General features: G+C 34.7%; 1 protein-coding gene across 1 annotated transcript in view; it reads right to left on the reverse strand.

Moving 5' to 3' along the window:
• Nucleotides 1-916: 916 nt before the first annotated feature.
• The window catches only part of LOC124373171 (bifunctional peptidase and arginyl-hydroxylase JMJD5-like), a 29,072-nt gene continuing 8,598 nt past the window's right edge, over nucleotides 917-21,390 (reverse strand). Inside the window, 7 exon segments of the mRNA XM_046831572.1 lie at nucleotides 917-1,041; nucleotides 1,043-1,071; nucleotides 4,631-4,805; nucleotides 5,902-6,057; nucleotides 7,541-7,758; nucleotides 12,835-12,993; nucleotides 14,124-14,286. Of these exon segments, the coding sequence (XP_046687528.1) occupies nucleotides 985-1,041; nucleotides 1,043-1,071; nucleotides 4,631-4,805; nucleotides 5,902-6,057; nucleotides 7,541-7,758; nucleotides 12,835-12,993; nucleotides 14,124-14,286 (957 nt within the window). The 3' untranslated portion in view covers nucleotides 917-984.

The following is a 21,390-nucleotide window of genomic DNA, read 5'->3' on the forward strand; positions in this document are numbered from 1 at the left end:
TCAGTGAGGTGAATACTTATGCCTCAACGAGCCATTCTTTTCAAGATTTACATTCCACAATCCTATTGTTAACGATTATTTTTAAATATTGCATGAACTTAGTTTCAAGGATTTTGCACTCCTGCCTTTATACCAGAAGCAAAATACAAGCAGCGGAAGTAGATACTTATTGACTGAACAAGTCGTAACCATATGTACGTAAATATTTTCTTAATCGGAGTAAAAGTAAAGAAATTAAAATAATTGAAAGAAATACGACCAGAAATGTTGTAGATCGGAAGTAGAGGCATTCTAATCTAAGTTGGTTTCCGAGACCTACATGTATGTACAATGCAAACTCAACTGTAAATCCGTAAGCAAATTAGATTGGAAGTGAATTTAAATGGCTGGAACTATTGCCGCAGTAGTTATGACACTGGAAATACCTTTTACAACTTGAGTCCTTTATATTGTATATGCATATATTTTGAATCGGAGCATCAGGGGAGGGAATCAAACTATGTCTTCAGAAATGTAATTGATTTGAACTAGAAATGCATGCTCATACACACACACAAAACCTTAAATAAAAACGAATAAAAATTGTATTTGTCTTATGAATCTCTTAACCATGGACAAGGAAATAATAAATACTAGATATATTCTTATTTCTGTTTGAAAAATATCATAGGGTTCCATATTACTTAGTAAATGCTTTAACTAAAAAGAATATATCCTTCGATTTTAAAAATTGTGTGCAAAGCCGTGGGTAACTGCTAGTTTATAAATAAATGGATACATAACTCAATATTCTAAAACAGAGTTATGGTTTTTGTATTAAACTTGGATGTTAAACTGTTACCTGGCATTTTCACACATTTTTAAATTATGACAATCATCACATTGGGAAATGACAGACTAAATAAATATTCAGGACTTTTCATTTACTTATATTTATTTGAAACAAAAATAATCACATTTGTAATAACACATTTAGCAGGTGTGTCATAACCACCAAAAACTGACAGAAAAGCTGAGATCCAGAGCTCGAACGTGATGCCACCCAAGTTGGGGGTATATAAACCATGTCACCTGGAAAAATATTAAAATTTATTGTTATGTATCATATAATACAATGTTTATTAGATGGGTGCAAAGTAAATGCCTGATTTCAAAAATAAAATAAAATATTTGTTTAACATCTCTGTAGCAGACATTCTTATTCTTGAACTTATATTTTGTGTCCCATGATTTGCCCAGTTAATTTTAAGCAAGAAGAATTGCTCATACACCAGTTCTGTACGAGTGAGAGTATATAAGAACGTTCCTAATGACTGTTTTGCAGTATTTTATTAGGTTCCTTAAATGTATAAGGCAGAAGAAATCTTTTATCAATATAAAAATTATTAAATGTTCTTCTGTTAAATATTTTCATTTACAGTTCAATTAATGATTACAATATTTCACAGAACATGGCAACAAAAATTCTTGAAATTGGATTTAGTAACTAAATTTATATCAAAAAACAATGCTACATAAGTTTAAGTCCAAATAAAAGATTTTTCTGAATTATAAACTGGCATTTTTCTAAAGCAAAGAACTGAATGCTTAGATAGTGTGAATACTCTTGAGTTATATTTCTGATTATTACGCAATTACAGCGAGGTTACAGTTATCTAACCGTTATCAGATTAGCCAAACACCAAAACATCATTGACATGAATTTTGTTCACAGAGATAAAACCAGTGCAACATATTTTTCTTTGCACCTCTTAAATTGCAACAGATTATGCCTAATATTTATCTTATGATCACTCTAACAGAATATTAACCCTTCCCACACGGAATTTATCTTTCAATTTTGACTCATAACGCGTAATTAACTTTAAAATTTTTTTCTAGATTTTACCAACTCTAATTTTTTTTAGTTAGTGGTGGCTATTAATTAGGAATAAAAAAATAATACAGTATCACAAAACAATCAGACCCCTATATTTTTTTACAAATTTTCAAAATGTACATAAAATTGAAAAAACAACCTTTTTACTTGAATTTCTAAAAATATTTTCAACAAATATAGTAATAACAACAAAATAAAAAGATAATATAATGCTAAATACAACAGGAACACGAACAGTAAGTAAGGAAATATGGCAAAACGGCGTTAAACACTAAAATATGCCGTGCCGGGATATATCCGTTTACCGCGTAATGGTTGACTGCAGACTGGGGCAAAATCACGCCACGAGGGACAAAGCCACGCCCTCCCACCACTGCGACGCGCAAATGAGGTTCAAACTGTAACATCTGCTTTTCGGAACAAGTATTCAACACTCCCTTGAACTCTAGCGGATTCCACGGCAACTACAATTTATTAAATAACACAAAATAGACTTTGAAGGATATATCCGTTTACCCCCCAACCGCGTTTTCGGTCAAAATTAGGCCTAACGGATATATCCGTTTGCCGCATGGGAAGGGTTAAGATAAAATACACAAAAAAAGTACTTTATTAAATTTTATCAAATTGTAAGTAAAAAATACTAATGCCGTAGAAATAATCGTTTTTATTGTTTATAAAGAAATTTAAATGAGGAATATTACATAATTACTGGTTTTTAGTAATATTTATATTATTTATAAAACAACACGTTTATTTTATATAATAACTTATTTACTGTATCATAAAACGTGTATGCTTTATAGCTGCAATATTTTACATTTGCACAATTTTCCATCAAAAACCAATGGCAAATCTTGTAACACAATTAGAAAATTTGTGACAAAATTGAGTCGATTTTTGTGTTTTAAACTACTTTACAAGTACTTAATAAAACAATATTAAAAGTCCTTTTAAATTTATTTCAACAAAAAATATTTATAAGATTTTAAAAATATTTTAAAAAGTATTCACATATGTACTTAAATTACGAATATAACAACACTATGTAATGTCCATATTTTAAAATTTGTTGAATAATAAAGAGTCCAAATAATAAAGACTTAATTATTTTGTAGGAGAATTATCAAAAATAAACCCTTTCTATAGGTTTTGTTATTTTTATTTAATTTTTTAAGGTGGATTTTTTTGTGTGCAGTGCATGTATAAGAATTTTATTTACAATACATTTCAAAAGAATTTGTGTACAATATTTATAGTAAGCAAAAAATAAAGAGTTAGTGAGTATAATAAAAATAAACATCAAACAGTTCTTCTTGTAGCAATTACCTAATTCACAACTAATGTTACCCAGGTAAATCAACATCACTTAGTTCAAACAGCAAGTTTGCATCTGGTCCTAAGTAACAGAGTTTTGATTCCTATTAATATATGGCTTTTTAAGCATTTAAATCAATTATTTTAGTGGAAATTTCAATGTACTATCTCAAAAATGTAGGAGTTGTTTTCAAGAATCCCCCACAAAAAACCGTGTTTCTTATAATTTTATTTTGTACCTTCAAAGAGTTTGTCCTACAATAATAAAATTTCCACAGCACATTTATTATAATATAACGACCATTTACATTAGATACTATATTATAACAAAAGTTTCTACTCAAATGGTCACGGTACAAATTTCTTGGGGAAATATTTTGTAATAAAATGAAGTTAAGTACATAACCGTACGACTGTCTCAAGGTCGCAGATCGATGCGTTGCGAAATCTTTTTTCGCTAAAACAAAGACAGGAGCACGCTGCTGTTATCTCTATCTGTAGGCATTAACTTATCGTTGCGTAATGAAAACTCATATTTTTGTTGTAGAATTACTCATAGAATACAAACACTTCAAATATTATTTTCAATACCATATTCCTTTTGGTTTTTATGAACATTTAATCAAAATACTTTGGTGACTGTGCCACACACAATGTGTTGTCATAAATATCAACTATGTACTGTACAAATTTTGAAATATCATTTGCCATATTGCTACAATTATGTTTTTCCCTCCCCCACCCGTTCGCAGGGGGTTTGGAAATCCTCATAGACACCCAGACGCCCGAACTTCTGGATGTGCCGGACTCTTACCGGTTAAAAAAAAGTGGTTCTTTCCACTTCTAAGCTGGAACCACTTTAAGTATTACTTAAGCCTGGAAGTGTCTAGTCTCTGTAAACTTACTTAGACGGGCATCTTGAAACAGCTTTCATAGGCCTCCCCTCAGCCTCTCATCCTTTATCTTTTTGTGGAGAATGTCGTGTACAAATCTAGTTGCATTCCATGTGTCATTTTTTCAACATATGGAGCACAATCCCGTCTGGGACTAGTTGATGATTTGAAGTAAGGTTCTTCAAGAGCTCCATTTCTTCCTCCGATCATTGGCATAGAAAGAAGGTGTGGTATGCTGAGTCCACCTCTCCACAGTACCAGCAACCATCGTCATCTGTCAGGTGAAATCTCTTCAGATAGCTGCTAAAGCTACCATGGCCAGTTAAAGACTGAGTCATGTAGAAGTCGATTTCTCCATGCTTTCTCTCTGTCCAACTTTTTATGTCCTTGATGAGATTTCGTGTCCAGTGAGCCGTTCCTGCAGCAATCCTTTGCCATCTTTCCTGCCATGCGCTAAAAAGATCGTCTCGGTTTTCCTTGCCTATTCTAGTTCTTATAATTCCTATTTCGTTCAACAATTATATTATGGTAAAGGATTCACACCTGGTGAGAGGAGACAGAGAGTCGCCTGTGTGTCGCGATACTTGGGAAAACAGCTGGTAGTCGGGAGCCTCAGGATCCACCTGAGCAGTGTTGGACAACAGTCTGCCCTCGTGAGGGTACAGACAGTCAGATACTGTGGGTGAGTAGAGTGTCACTTGCTTCCGGCCAACCACCTTACAACACACACAATCAGTGTGTCCATATAAACGTGTCAACACATTTAAAAGTACAATCATGTCTGCAAAGAAATAATCAGTTACCAAAGATATTAAAACATTGTAATTTCTGAATATATATTTTATTAGAAATTAGCCTACAAGGGCAAGCAGCCTGTGTGTAGGCTAAAGACGCTATCCTTTAAAGAAATTAATTTTAGTTTGTTTTGCCAGGTAAGGTACAGAGACAAACGAAAGAACAACAATAAAATTAACAATTTAAATTGAACTATCTGGCAAAAAAATATATTTAATTTACATGAATTAAATTATAAACTTGGAAATGAATATGATAAATTATGCATTAACCTAAATTACGGATTACTTGGCCTAATTTCTACAAAATTATATTTCTGCATTACAACTGTTTAGATCTACTTTTTGTCTACAGAGCATATAATAAATATTTTAGCACCAATATAAATATTTTATTAAGATTTAGAAAAAACTCTTTAGTGAATAGCAGGAATGCTGCAGCAAATATTTCTTTAGAAAACACCGGAAGCCCTTTTCACCGATTTTGCTCTTTATATTTGATAGCAAGTGATTTAAAAATTTAGCACCGATATAAGTGGCTTTCTTTATGTAAAAAATGAGTTTGTGTTGGGGTAAATCTTGATACTTTTTGTGTATAGTATAAGAATGAATATTACTGCGTGTATCCAATTTGTTAAGTTTACTCCCTACACACACAATGCACTCTTAAGATGTATTATGTATCAAGTTATATATTATATATTGATGGTATTTCTAAAACAGAAAATTTGTCTTCTAAATATACTCGCTCTTATAAATTTAAAATGAATTTTTGTACTTAAAAGTATCAAAATTGTGTCCAAATTATTTTTAGATGTTTCACTATAAATGGCCAACCCGTAAGATAAATTAGAAAGTATATGTGCATAGTAGATTATTGTGCACAGGACACAATAATTATATACCATTGGTAAGGAAACTCAAATGTTTAGAATCAATTAAAAACTTAAACTTAGTTTCCAAAGAGTGACTTGACTTTATCTGACTAAAAGTGTCCGATAACGGGCGATAAACTAACCTGACAGAGAAAGTTGTGTTTAGGATCATGGTGGAGGGGGGAGACAGTTCCACTAGGTCCAAACCAAGCGTTGATATCCACCTCCACTTCCCCGTCCTCTATGTCCGAGCAGGCACAGTAGTCCGGCACTACAATGTCTTGTTTCAACTCTGGCACCTGGTCAACAACCAAATTTGAAAAAATTAAAAAAAAAAAGAATCTAAAAATATACTCATTATGTAAAATAAATCGTTCTCATGACTACTGCTGTGATGAACTGAGACAGATTTCATTTAATGTCACAGGTATGACTATTATCTGAAGATCAAATCTCATCTGTTTTTCTACTAGCTACGGCTGGTGTTGGCGTGTAATCCAGCAATCTTGGTCAGGTTTCCTGATATTTACACTAACCACTTTGATGACATAGTGCCTTGCAAATGTCTTTAATGAGAAGGAGTGATAAATATCAAAATAGGAATCTGAGTTGGGTGTGTGACAATAGATGTGTTTAATGAACATTAATGTAAATTTAATTTTTTTTTTTTAATGATCTTGAATTTAAGCATTATTCTTAAAATGTTCAATTTTTGCTTAAAAAATATGACTTAACAAAATGTTTTGTTAAATATTTGTGAACTATCCTCTGATAGCAAAATAAACCTTGACTATGACCATTAGAAAATAAAGTGTTTTTTTTTTCATATTTGTTTAAGAACATAGATATGAAAAAACATAAGTCCTTAACTGAGTATTATAGGATAGGTGTTAACGTTTCTATCCCAATAACACAAAGGTAATCTGAAAATGCGAAGCTGTTTCAAAGGGATTTGCTGAATTTCAGGAAAATGGTTATATTTTAAGAAATACAAGTAATTTCCTCCTTTTATTTTTATTTAATAGATTATAAGTTTAATTTCTTGAATATATGCCTTTTTAAAAATGCATATAAGTATATATTTAAAATCAGTTATAATATTATGGACAACCCTTACTCATGATAAGATATAAATTCACATCTATTGTTATAAAAATCTATACATATAAAAAAAGATGTTTGTATATATGACATTGATAGACTCAAAAACAATTGAACCGATCATTATGAAAATTTTTATTTATACGTATTTTTCCACAGAGAAGGTTTATATGCTATGCTCATCAATGTAACTCGCCACCAGCTGGCGATGCAAAAGATAACAAGTTTTTAAAGTGCCTGCACATTATTAACTGAATTTCGAGACGGTTACGTATATTAAAAAGCCAAACACTATTTGAAGGCGCTAACTTATGATGTATGTGTATCTTTTAAAATAAATTTCTGACTGAACTTAAAGCTTGAGTTTTAAATCACTTTATAATAAAAAGTACATGTACATGTACAATGGCTATAAACATACACTATTGACAGACTTTCTTGATCGTGGCAAGAAGGTAAACTCTACTTCGGCGATGGAAACATAATTCACTTGAACTAAAAGTCCTCATACACGGACAAAGGTTACAAAAAGCGTGCAAAGCTGCAGGAAACAGCAAATAACAATTTCATTTACTGCAGAGAAGCTGCTGTCTACGCGTAGACGCAACAGACCTGCAGTGATACTTAAACGTAGAAACTACAAACTTCTTACTTGTTGCTTGGACCAATTAAAAAGCGAACCTGATCAAAGAGTTGATGCTGAGCAAGGTAGCCTGGTGACTTGTTAGCGCCTGCCACATACTGTGTCACAAACTGTCGTAACGTCATCAGCTGCTGGGACCAGTCAGCATGGGAGTAGCTGGAGCCAAGCTCTACTGGCACAGTGCGACTGCCAGCTTTCTCCAACAAATAGTCCAGATCTGACCACCGACGCAGGGCAGGCCAGTGACTCATGCAGCCTAGCAAATGGCAGTGATATCATTTTACAGTACTGTGTAAGACTGTAAATTAGTGTTCCTATTCAAAAAACACAACATTACATTAAGAATTCTGTTATTACACAAGGCTACGAGTTTGGTATCAAAAAGTTCCCGGACTTCACTCACCATTTTTTTTTTTTATGCGACTGTACGTGACAACCACAGTAGCCTCTGCTGCAATAGGCACTGAGTCATCGTGGTGAGTTCGTGAGCTGATAAATTCGAGCAACAGGCTTGCATCAGTTTTTGCTTTAATCTTACAAAATCACCAACGGTAACTTTTACAATGCTTCAAGAAGCTTTGGAAGAAAATTCACTAAGCACAACAGAGGTTTTTAAGTAATATGCTCATTTCAAGCTGATAGAACTTCAATTGAAGATGATCATCATTCAGGACGGCCTTCCACGAGTAAAACAGATGAAATTGTTGGAAAAATTTTGAACCTCATTGCACATCATTCATGAAGACCGTCGTCAGATAATAAATTACTTATGTAGTAGTGTCGGTATTAGCTATGGAAGCTGTCAAGAAATTTTAACCGAAAATCTAGGCACACATCGAGTTGTAAAATGTGAAATTTAATAATAAACTCAACAAATGTCTGTAGTAGCACAACATAAAGAAATTTAACAACAATTGGTAAAATAACTTGTGAATCCAGCAATGTCATAAAAAATGTCCAAAAAACTACATTGGTCAGACAATACCTTCATTGCACATTATATTGCAAATTTGTGGCTCGGCTGTTGACTGTTGATCTGAAACAGTAATGTGTCGATGAGTGCATTTAACTCAGACATCTGAAAGTAACCCCACATTCATATCCAGGATCATAACTGGTGATGAAAGTTGGTTTTATGGTTACGATCCAAAAACAAAAAAAGCAGTCATCAGTGTGGAAAGTCCACAATCACCGAAAAAATAAAGACAAGTGAAGTACATCAATAACAACCTCGTGGTGTTTTTTACATTAAAGGCATTGTCCATTGTGAGTTCCTACCACCTCGTATTGCAGTGATTTTTATTATGATGGTTTGAGGGAAAATGTGCGTTGAAAAAGGCCTAATTTCCAGAAAGGCAAAATCTGGCTATTGCATCATGACAAAGCTCGAGTTCATGTTTCTATGAAAATAACACAGTTTTTGACCAAAAACAACATGGCTACCGTTCCACATCTTACCCATACCCTAGATTTAGCTCCTTGTGACTTTTCTCTCTTGCCCAAAATGAAAATGCATACGAAAGGTCACCGTTTTTACAGTGTAGAAGATGTAAAAAAAAAACACAGGAAGTTCACAACAGCTTTTCGGAAAAGTTGTTTTTCAGACACTTTCCAGTCGTGGAAAAAACACTGGGTTCGTTGTATCAACTCAATTGGGCCTTATTTTAGAGGGAACAACAGCCAATAATAGCCGAGGTAAGAAAACCAAAATTAGCAGACCTAGTCCGGGAACTTTTAGATACCACCTTGTACTTAGAATATTTTTCAATGCACTGTTAGAAGAATTCAGTCAGCTAAACTTTGCTTTCACACAGTGGCACAGCAAAGGGAGGAGGGTAGAACCCCCTTCTCCCCAAAAGCTCCAAAAACTAACATGTAATGTATATATGTGTAATGTGTATATGTAAAACAACAATTTAACTTGATTGAAATACAGCTGTTTAATGTTTCAGTTTGTATTAGGTCTATATTATAAGTTATTTAACACGTTAGCTTGCCTGCCGACTAGATTTGGCTGGCTCAATGATGGTAGTAACAGAACTGTGCCGACCATATCTGGCCAACAGTGGTGGAATGCAAGGTTATGTTTGACAGACTAGAACTGGCTACTGCTGCGATTTATCGGTCCCAAACTAAACTGACAGCAGTCTGTTAGGGATGGGCTATACAGAGAACCATGATGTTTTATTCTAGGGCTTTGTGAACATACAACAGTGCTGGCTTGAAATTCAACAATGTTTGCGTATTTCTTCCGACCAGATATAGCCGCCATTATTTTTACGCTCAATGTCTATTTAAAAATATTACAGAAAACTGTTTATGTGGAATTATACAACAGGTATTATAAAATTAAATTGTTTTATATGAAATAAGCTATAAATAAATCTATACGTACCATAACCTGTAGGTATGGTACGTATAAAAATTGTAGGTAAAATTGATTATTATGAAGTTGTTTTTAATTTTATTTTACAAGTAAATCCAAATAGTAATTAGCTAAATTTACTTATTATTTAGTAAAATAAACGAACAATAACATTATTTTATAGCCATGCGCTTTCACAGAAAAGTCAGTTACTTCATTTGTGTACTTCTTTGAAACAGATTTTACACAAGTATGGTTTGTCCTCACATTGGTCACAGAAAGTGTTCACTTTTTTAAAGTTCTTTGCCTCCTTGCGTCCAAACTCTGTTACTGTTTTCTTGTAACATATTTTACAATCTTTCCTCATTCTGTGTCTGGTTTTTCCCTCGCCGACAAAGGTTTCTGAGACGGTCAAGTAATGATGTCCCATAACCCTTATAGGTGGAACAACTTCATCTTCTTTTGAGGCCCATCAAGGCTACCTTCTCCTTGAAAGCAGTTATAGAAATACTGTACTTTTTAAGTCGTCCACTAGCTGTTGGTCTTGTCTTGACTTTGTCTGTAAATCCTAACCAGGAGTTAACCATTGCTGTACCGAGTAGAAGCTCCTCAGCCACCTTGTGGTACCACCTCATGGATTTTCGTACAGCAGTATTGTACGAAGACATTTGGTCGGATACATCTATCCCCATCTTAGCATTGTTGTAATCATCTACAACGTGTGGTTTCAGAATAGGCCTATGTTGTTTGTCCTTTTTACCTGTATCAATAAAATCAACACCATGCAGAGTAGAATGCATGCATACGTCTCGTTTATCTTTCCATCTGGAAACTACTATGCCAATTGGGTTCTCAAGGGATGTCATTTCTCCCTTCTGGAGAGGCTGCAACTTCATAACCTCAACTGGTAGGCCTTTCCTTGATGCTCGAAGAGTACCAACAAGGTGTGTGTCTTTTGATAATAGGGCATTTGCCAACTCAAATGAGGTATAATAATTGTCTACATACAGCACGTGGCCCTGGTACAGGTGGTTTTCCATTAGCTCCATGACAACAGAAGTTGCCATGAGCTCATTATCATTTACACTGGTGCCTTTTCCCATGTAAAGTTTGGTTTTAAAAGTGTACCCATGCTTGTCACTGAGTTTGAAAATTTTTATCCCATACTTGTGGGCTTTATTAGGTAGATATTGTCTGAACAATAGCCTACCTCTAAATGGTATCATACTTTCATCAGCAACTAGTTCCTTATCTGCAACCTTACAGCTAGTAAAGAGATCATTGAGCCTTGTAATTAATGGCAAAACCTTAGCAATACGACCATCACGTGCAATGTAGTCGTTGTCATTAAAATGCGAGAACCTGAGGAGTAGTTGAAAGCGGTTTTGACTCATTACTTTGTTGGTAACGTAGTTTTTGTACAATATATTTTTTTACCAATAGTCTGTGATGCAAGGATTTGACATTAAGCCCATCCATATTAAAATACCAATGAACTTAGTCATTTCCTCTGAATTTGTTGGTCGCCATTTTCTCAACCTGCTACTATGATTCAAACGTAATTCAGATATAACCTTTGCAGCATTTCTGTTGGTCTCATCAACCATCAATTGCAATATGTCTGCATTTAGGAATATTTTATAATAATCCTCTGGATTCTGAATGTTAGGCATGATACACTTGGGCACTAAATTGAAAGGAAATATTTTTTGCCTACCTTCATAAACTGTCCATTGACTTACTTCATCATTTCCTTCTTCTCCCTCACCTACTTCATTTATATCTGTGCTTTCTGCCGCACTCATCTCCATCGGAATACTGTACTCATCACCACTGCTTTCAGGTGCACTGTCACTAGGAAGAAAGTCCGGATCTTCGTCCGTGTCATCCATATACTCACTACTTTTATCACCTAAATCCCCTTCACTGTCACTCCTGTTCATAAGATGTTCATCTGGTTCACTAGACATTGGTATGTCCAAATATAAATTGATGCGATTATTATCTAATGGATCACTCATTATGTCAACGTGTCACTTAGCCTGCAATGATGTTGCCTGTGTAATGATCAGTAGCAGAAAAGTAAACAGAAAACACATCAAATTGGTGGGAACGTTAGTCAGAGTAGTAGGGCGGCCGTTAGTTAGTGCCAACCTTGCAGAGTAGAAGAATTTCGACAGTCTAACCCTGCCGGCCATATCTGACCGGCAGGAGCATTTTCAGTGGATAATAAAAACAAAATAAAATTGGCCAGCTATATCCTGACCCATATCTGACCTTTTTTATTTGAATATATAAATACGCTATTTGGGTATATTAGGTGTCAGTGATATGTAATAATCAATAAATGAATACAATCTATTAGATTAAAACAGTTTAAAGAATTTACAATCACAGAAAACCACCCAAATTCAGAGTGGACAGCTAACGTGTTAAATTTATTCTATACCCCTCCCCCCTTTGTATTGTACTCTTCAATCAGATTCATTTCTACCCCAAAGCAAGTCCTAGTTACGCCACTGATTCGACCCTCATTATTTATCCCATCCTCATTCTTAAAAGTTTGTTGTAGATCTTCTTACCATAAAATTAACCAGAAATATTTATTTTCTGACACAAAATACAGTTGTTGATTAGGTGCAGACAATATTTAGATAACCAGTATTACGAAGCATTGGCATAGCCCAACCTTACTGAGACAAATTCTTTTACATTACTCATAATGTTCTCTCCTTAATCTGTACAACTTTTACAAAGCATCTACTTCTACAACTCTGAAAAAAATTGTTGGTTCACATTCTTTAAAATTTTAATGATAGTAACAACAAAGCCGTTAATAAACTTCCTATAGAACTGATATATACGTATTGAGCTGTGTAATACAAACTTCCTCGAAATCACTTCACCTCCATTTTCCAGATAGCCTTTCAGGAAAGGGTGCAAATGGAAATACGGGTTGGCAATCACCTGTAATTTTGACAGGAACCCGAGGGTAGAAGTGTTGTGAAGAGAACGTCTCGAGAGATGGAGAGTGCAGCTCAACGATGGGGTCAGTGACAACTTGCAGGTGTGGGATATCACTGGACTGGAGAGTTTCATGAACACTCGACCCAAGCTTTGGCTCGGCTGGAAAAAACATTAATCTGGAACAACTATTCTAATAGTCATAGGTTAACAGATTATAGAAACAAAGAAAAGATTTTAAATAGTACTGACAATTCGTTATCGTACTGTTATACACTGTTATTGGACCTAATATTTTTGTAATTCAATACGGATGAGTATGATTCAACTCAATGCAAATTTGGAAATACTTGAATAAACCATTCAATTGAATACCGGTAAAAGTCATTAATATGAAAGCTAACTGTGTTAAAATCAAAACAAAATGGTTTACTTATTTTTTCTTTTTAGAAAAAAATTGTTTTTACTGAAGAATTTGCTTTTTTTATTTTTGTAGCAACAAATTTGACTTGAGATATGACTATTAGAAGCTAAAAACTAAGCACGACGACTACCTTTCCTAAGCCCTTCAAACTTACAAATTTAAACAACTAAGTGCTAAAAAAATGTAATTTAAAGGACGTATAGCGCTTTAAATTCCCTACAAAATGATGTTTTGGGTGACTTAATAACTTTAAAATTACAACAGTTATAGCACAAAACCAATAAATATAAATATAATTAATTAATTAATTAATTGACAATCAGTACCCAACAATGATTTGTATTGAAAAATGAAAAAAATTATTTGGTACAGAGGGTAAAATTTTTATTGGTAGTCAATTGGTTAATCAATATCTGTTGGCGGGGTTAGTCTCATTTCACAGTGAAATATATTGTAACTGATCACAATAGTAATGTTGTCAGTAGCTACGTGTGTTGAGCGTTTGTCATAACGGAGCAACACGTAGTTACACGAATTGGGGCAATGCCTAACAGATTTTGCAGTTTATTGTTGCCAATACAGAAAGGTATGCCCCAAGGTGATTAAAACCCATCTGGCTTTGGCGTGGCATCCCTGTAGCAGTATAATAGTTCAAACAGATGTTGAAACCAGAAATAGGGCCATCAATTTTAAATGTCTGTTATAATTAACGGATGTCACTAACAAATGGAGGTTTGTGTAACACCAGTTTTAAAGTTATAAATGGGACCAATGTTTATATACAGCAATCACCGGTTTGAGGATTAAATAAAGACCATACTCATTACATGTTAAAACTGATAGGTTACTTACTAAGAGAGACACTCACCCTGATTTATAGCCTCTGACAAGGCTTTGGCTGCAGAAGTCAGCTGATCCCTGTGGGAGTTACCCAACAACAAGCCAAGGTCAGCTGTCTTCACAGCCTGCTTTAGAAAACTGAGTGAGCTATCAGCTGATTCTTGAACTGCTTGATGTACCAGAGCCACAACCTGCACAACTGACAAACTAGCTATACAATAACAGGCCAAGGTCAGCTGTCTGAAGCAGCTGAGTGAGCTATCAGCTGATTCTAGAACTGCTTACCAGAGTCACAACCTGCACAATTGACAAACTAGCTGTACAACAACAGGCCAATGTCAGCTGTCTTCACTGCCTGCTTCGGACAACTGAGTAAGCTATCAGCTGATTCTTGAACTGCTTACCAGAGCCACAACCTGCACAATTGACAAACTAGCTGTACAACAACAGGCCAATGTCAGCTGTCTTCACTGCCTGCTTCGGACAACTGAGTAAGCTATCAGCTGATTCTTGAAACTGCTTACCAGAGCCAAAACCTGCACAACTGACAAACTAGCTGTACAACAGGCCAAGGTCAGCTGCTTCAGACAGCTGAGTGTGCTAACAGCTGATTCTTGAACTGTTTACTAGAACCACAACCTGCACAATTGACAAACTAGTTGTACAATAACCATCACAGAACAAAATATTAACTCAGTGTTTCTCAAATTTTTTAGGCTCAAGGCCTTCTTTAGGTTTTTTCCTTTCCATGGCACCTCACTCCCTCAGCTCACCTAAATTGAGTCGATGAAGAATACCAATAATGTAGTGTGACTTTTATAATTCACATTTTTGATGTATGCAGTCAGTGAGTGTATGCAGCCTGTGGTACAAGTGTCAGTATTTTCGAATTTTTATTCTTATATGAATGAATTGTCATAATATAGTTCAATATAACATTTGACTTAACTGTCGAGACTTAAATGGGACAAAAAGTTTGAAATTTTATAAACTATTTTGAGAATGAAATTAATATATAAGTAACTTACCCCACAGAAGATAAAAGCACATGTTTTTGTTAGTGGAAGTGTGCCTGTGATTTTGATATTTATTGTGACTATTTACAACATAAAACTGACTGGAAACACTCATCACTTGAACTGGGTATATTATTTAAGGTATTTTTGTACTTGCTGATGCAATATTGATTTGACTGAATATAACACTGACAGGAAGTTGTATGCTGCTTTGACTCCTACAGTAACAGGCAGACCATTCTTAACCAAGCAGAACCAACTGTCACATCAAACCACCTGTAGTGACAGGTCAAGGTCAAACCAGCTGTTGCCTGTTGGCCACCTGACTTTATCTCTGACCCTTTGCGTCTTCTGCTCTAACCTTGTCTGCTATGTTTACAATGTTTTTGTTTACATTCAGACTTTTCAAACATATACTGACTTTTTATTACGACTTATACCCTGTATTAGTCACATTTTTCTAATGACTAATTTTAAACGAATTTATTTAACGGGTATTTATTATTTATGCATTAAGTTATCTTGTGAACTTAGTATCAGCTGTGAAAATGGCCAAATATCCATGTGGAATATGTGAGGACAATGTAAGGTCAGCTGGAATCTTATGTACAGGTTTTTGCCATAAATGGATCCATTTTAAATGTGCTGAATTAACCCTGCCTGATGTAAGGATGATGGAAAAGGAAGACTTGTTAGGACAATGGACATGTTCAAAATGTAATTTAAATTCCACTGATGACGAAAATGTGCTATCAGGTAAAAATGTGATTGGTGAAGAAATCATTGAACAGTTAAACTGTTCTTCACTTGCCGAAGAGATAAACAAGTCCATTTTGCATGAGAATGAAGAATTAAAACAAGAACTTCATCAGGAAAAAAATAAAAGTTCTCTCTATGTACTGGAACTTGAAGACAAGTTGAAAGGCTGTGAAGAGAAAATTGAATCAATGAAAACACTGTTTCATGATAGAGAAAAGGAGCTTTCAAAAGAAATAACATTGTTGAAGCAGAAATTAAAAAGGGAAAAAATAGCAAATGAAAATATTATTTTACATGCTGAGGAGGAGATCAGTAACAGTTTAAAACTGGACTGTTTGCAATCTGGAAATTGTGTGAGGTGTGTGATTTATAAGGAAGAGACTAAAAAAATGCTTGAAACAATACAAACACTGGAAAGTATAATTAAAATCTTACAAAGGGAAAGTTCTGATCAGCAAAAACAGTATGATCCTTTGAGTCCGGAGAAATTCACCTGTCTTAATTGCTTTCCCCCTCTTAACAATATTAATAATAAACAAAAACCTCCTTCTGTTGATAATAAATGGCAGGAAGTGTCCAAAAGCTCTTGTCGGAGGAAACAGCGATCATTTGGAGTAATTAAGAATGTAGCGGATTCGGACTTCACTTCAGAGAATTCTTTTGCAGTGCTCCAGAATGACTCTGAATCAGAAAAGTCTGATTACAATGAATGCACTATCACATCCAACACTATCAGTACTCCATACGAACGTCCACAGTCTCTTACCCGGCAAAAAACTTACAAAAAAGTCTCGTCTGCTCATCAAGAACGAAGAGGTCATATTAATATAAGAAAGAATAACGGAACTAAACAAAAACTGCTTTTATGCGCCGATAGCCATGGCCGTGATTTAACATTTCACTTAAATAAACATCAGCAGCAACTTAAAAAACACACTAAATCATTGGAAGCTGTCGGTTTTATTAGGCCTGGAGGTTTAGCCGAGCAGATTTTGAACTTTGACAACATTGATGGTGAAGAACTGGGTCCTGATGATGTGCTGGCCATTGCATGTGGGTCTAATGATGTTTCCCGAAATGAAGCACAAAATGCAATTAATGCAATTAAAGAAACAATTGTAAAATATAATAATTCTAGAGTAGTCTTAATGGACTTACCCTTTAGGCACGACTTACAAACTTGGTCATGTGTTAATGAAGAGGTTAGACAATTTAATAGAAAGCTAGAAACTATTAGTCAAGAGTTCCCCAATGTCTATCTGGTTAAGCTTAGTAGAGCAGACAGACACGTGCATACTCAGCATGGCATGCACTTAAATGTAAGAGGGAAGCACTGGCTTGCAGGACAAATTTGGGAGGCATTGGATGAGACCAAGAAGATAGAAGTGTCCACGACCCAGGGAACTGCTCCACAAGAAGTATGTGCCAGCAAAACTGATGAGAGGTCACCTAACTCAAACGCTGCTGATGGTATCTGTGCTACAGCCTTCACTTCAGGCTCTGAGCCACTCATGGATGGGGAAAAGGAAATGCCGGCCTCTTTGGGAAACTGTCTACTGACAGATCCAGCTGCACCACCATAGAGACAAGCCTTTATTCACAAAGTGTGAACTGTTGTAGAGGTAACCAAGGCCTTGGTTATCAGAAGTCTGGTAAAGATATGAGGGTGTCGGATAACAATAATGACATTCCTTTCAAAAGTAAAGCTAACTGTAGGAAATTTATAAGAATATTGCAGGCTAATGTACAATGCATACGTAACAAGCTACTTGAGCTTGAACATGTGGGCGAAAGTCATAAGATAGATGCAATTTGTGTTTCGGAGCACTGGATGACAGAAAATGAAATTGACTTGTTTGTGCCCAGTGGATATTTGCCTGCAAGCTTCTATTGTAGAAGAGAAAAAAAGAATGGGGGGTCGGGGATTTTCTTAAAAAGTAGTATAAAGTTTGAAGTTTTCGATTTTAGTCAGTATAATGCGGAGTTAGATATTGAGTTGTGTGGTGTCAGGCTGATTGAACAGAATATCATCCTTGTAAGTCTTTATAGGTCTCCTCAGGGCAATCTCAAAGTTTTTTTTGACAATTTTGAATTGGCAATGAAATCAATCTTTAAAAAAAACAGCCTGGTGACAGTCTGTGGTGACTTCAACATCGAAATGGCGTTGATTGATCAAAATATTTCTATCAGTTTCTCTAATTTACTCAGATCTCTAAATTTAAACTGTACTGTCAAGTCTCCAACCCATGCAAAGGCATGTATAGATAATATTCTGGTCAATTTCTCAGAGGACTTGTATAAAAATTGCAATATGGAGTATCAATTTGCCGATCATAAATCTAGCATGATTAATATTTATGTAAGACAATTGGAGAATAAGAATTCAAAAGAGAATATGGGTAGTATTAAATTTGAGTTTAGAAAACAAAATGCGGCACAAATAAATAAATTTATTATGTTTTTGAAGGAGGAAAAATGGAATGAATTGGATGAAAATATGTTATTGAACTTAGGGGTAGAACAACTTTTTAATAATTTTTTTAAGAAATATGTAGACTTGTGGCACTTTAGCTCTCCACTAATCAGTAAAAGTAAAAAGAAGAATATTAATAGTAATAGGAAAATCAACTGGTATAATGATAAATTGGCAGAAGATAGAAATGTTATGTTAAATTTTTTTAATGTTTATAAATGCCTTAGAGATAGGGGGTCAGAGCAGACACCTGTAGCCTACAACGTGTATTTAGCTTCTAAAAGAACTTACAGGTCAAATCTGACCACCGCAAAAAGGCAAGCTTATGAGCAGTATATAGAGACATCAGCTAACAGTTGTAAGGCTGCTTGGGAAATAATCAATTTGGAAAAACCTCCTGCTTCTTCCAAAGATATTTACTTAGATCCTGAACTTACTAACCAGTTTTTCCTTGATTCAGTCACTGAGCTCTCAAACAATCTGCCACAGAATAATTCTCCTTTCATGGATTTATTGGGTAATATTCCTGTTCCTCCTAACTCATTTCAGTGGAAAGAAATTAAACCAGATGATTTAGTTAAAATGGTTTCTAAACTCTCAAATTCCAAAAGTATGGACTATTACTGGTTATCTAACAATATAATCAAGAAAACCATCCATGAAATCAAAAGGCCATTGGCTATTGTCTTCAATAAATGTCTGGAGGCGGGTTTTTTCCCTGACTCTTTAAAAGTGTCAAAAGTTATTCCGATTTACAAAAAAGGTGACAAGGACAAGCCGCAAAGTTATCGTCCAGTTTCTATTGTCCCCATTTTCTCTAAAATTTTGGAAACCATCATGCACCAACAGCTTTTTTTGTATTTTGAATATTTCAATCTCCTGTCTGAATCACAATTTGGTTTTCGGCCAGGCAGGTCCACAACTTCAGCGATGTTGGAGGTTGTTAATCATACCCTTGTGGCCTTCGAGAGGAGGGAATCAACGGCTCTATCTCTCTTAGATTTAAGCAAAGCTTTTGGTTGTGTCCCCTTTGATTCAATCATTCAAAAACTCAAATATTATGGTATTTCTGAGAGTGCTTGTCAGATTATTACCTCTTATCTATCGGATAGAAAGCAGTTTGTATCTATTAAGGGGTGTAATTCTTCAATGAAAGAGGTAACAATTGGAGTCCCACAGGGGTCTGTATTGGGACCTTTCTTTTTTACTGTAATAATTAATGACCTATCAGTGAACTTAAATGTAAACTCAGTTATCTATGCGGATGACACGTCTCTTTTCTTGAGTAACCGATATCTGGACGTTCTTCAAACAGAGATTGAAAATGCTCAAACCGGAGCATTAAATTGGTTCACCTCCAACAAATTACATTGCAATCCAGAAAAAACTCAAAATCTGTTGCTGAGTTTAACATCTAAAGAAAAGCCTCATCCTGTAAAGTTGTTAGGCTTTGTTATTGATTCGAAATTGACCTGGGCTCAGCATGTAAATAATGTGTGTATAAAAATCTCGAGAGTCAGCTATTTACTATGGAAATTAAGAGCTTTAATATCAATAGAACATCTGAGGTCTTCCTATTTTGCACTGTTTCAATCACACTTATCTTATGGTCTAATTCTTTGGGGTCATTCTTCTGGTGTATCAGATATTCTCATCATACAAAAGAAAGTCGTCAGAACACTGTGTGGAGCCAGGTATCTTGAACACTGCCGACCTTTGTTCATCCAAGCTAAAATTCTTACAGTGATCAATTTGTACATCTACCATATCCTTATCTACACTAAAACTAACTTACATTTATTTTTCACTAGGCAGCATTTTCATTGCCATTTGACTAGATTCAGCCATAAGCTTGACTTGCCGCAGCATCGCCTATCAAAAACAGGCTCCTCACATCAGGTAAATTGTGTCAAATTTTTTAACAAATTACACGTTTCGGCTCATGACACTCCATTATCTAATTTTAAGCACAAATTGACCACCTGGCTACAGAATAATCCATTTTATTCTGTAGAGGAGTTTTTACAAACTGATGTTTGCCTTATCTTTTAAGCATAAGTAGCCTATTTATCTGTCTAATTGTTCATTCATGAAATGTCTTATTTATGTATCTTATTTAATAGCCTGTTTTTAATGTATAAATGTGACTGTGCCTATTTCATTGTAATGATCAATGGCAATAAAGTATTTGACTTTGACTTTGACTTTTGAAAGTATTTGACATAATAATTAATACACATTGATAACATATTTGCCTGTATGCATATTATTGTAAATGAGCCATCATAAAAATCTAAAAGTAAAAAAACATAAAAAACTATTTACTATTCACTATTACTGATTTAAAAATATAATTATATACTATTATTATACAACTGTTAGACCTGGAGTGGTAACAGTAAATATATAGAGGCTAATAAATAGAGTAAAAAGAGCTTTACATATTTACTGAATTGCTTTCATAATTCATAATTATTGCTTTCATAATCCAACAATTGCTTCATACAAATTACAGTTTAGCTAGTCGGATCATATTTACTTAAATTTATCACAGTTCATAATATTTGTTTGAAAGTTTCTCACCACCCAATCGAGCATATTTGCTAAAAGTCTAGTGGAAGTATGAGATTATTTTTCTTTAATTTCTACGCCGAAATCTGGACTTATATTCAAAACTGCAACATGTTTTTCTTTTTCAATTTTTAAGTTTGGTATGTGATGCGTGCCATAGTGGAGAAGTCCGCCTTACAAAGGTAGGAAGCAGCATAAGGTATAACACACGTAACGCTTTCCTGTCAATTTGCGGGTACTGTTTTTTTAATGTTACACCAAAACTCTAGCAAGTACTTTGATTTTGGATATCTACCAGTTGTCCACTCTCTTCAACGTTTTAATGTATTTGATACAAACATTATAGAGTTGACATTGTTGATGTGGAGATATTCATCAAAACACCTAGTTTGGAAACACACTGCACACATACGGCATCTTCCACATTAAAATATTTTTCTTCAATAAATGATAGCCTGCGATAGTTCGAGTTTCTT

The sequence above is a fragment of the Homalodisca vitripennis genome, unplaced genomic scaffold (genome assembly GCF_021130785.1).
Source record: "Homalodisca vitripennis isolate AUS2020 unplaced genomic scaffold, UT_GWSS_2.1 ScUCBcl_4963;HRSCAF=11436, whole genome shotgun sequence".
Classification (NCBI taxonomy): Eukaryota; Metazoa; Arthropoda; class Insecta; order Hemiptera; family Cicadellidae; genus Homalodisca; species Homalodisca vitripennis.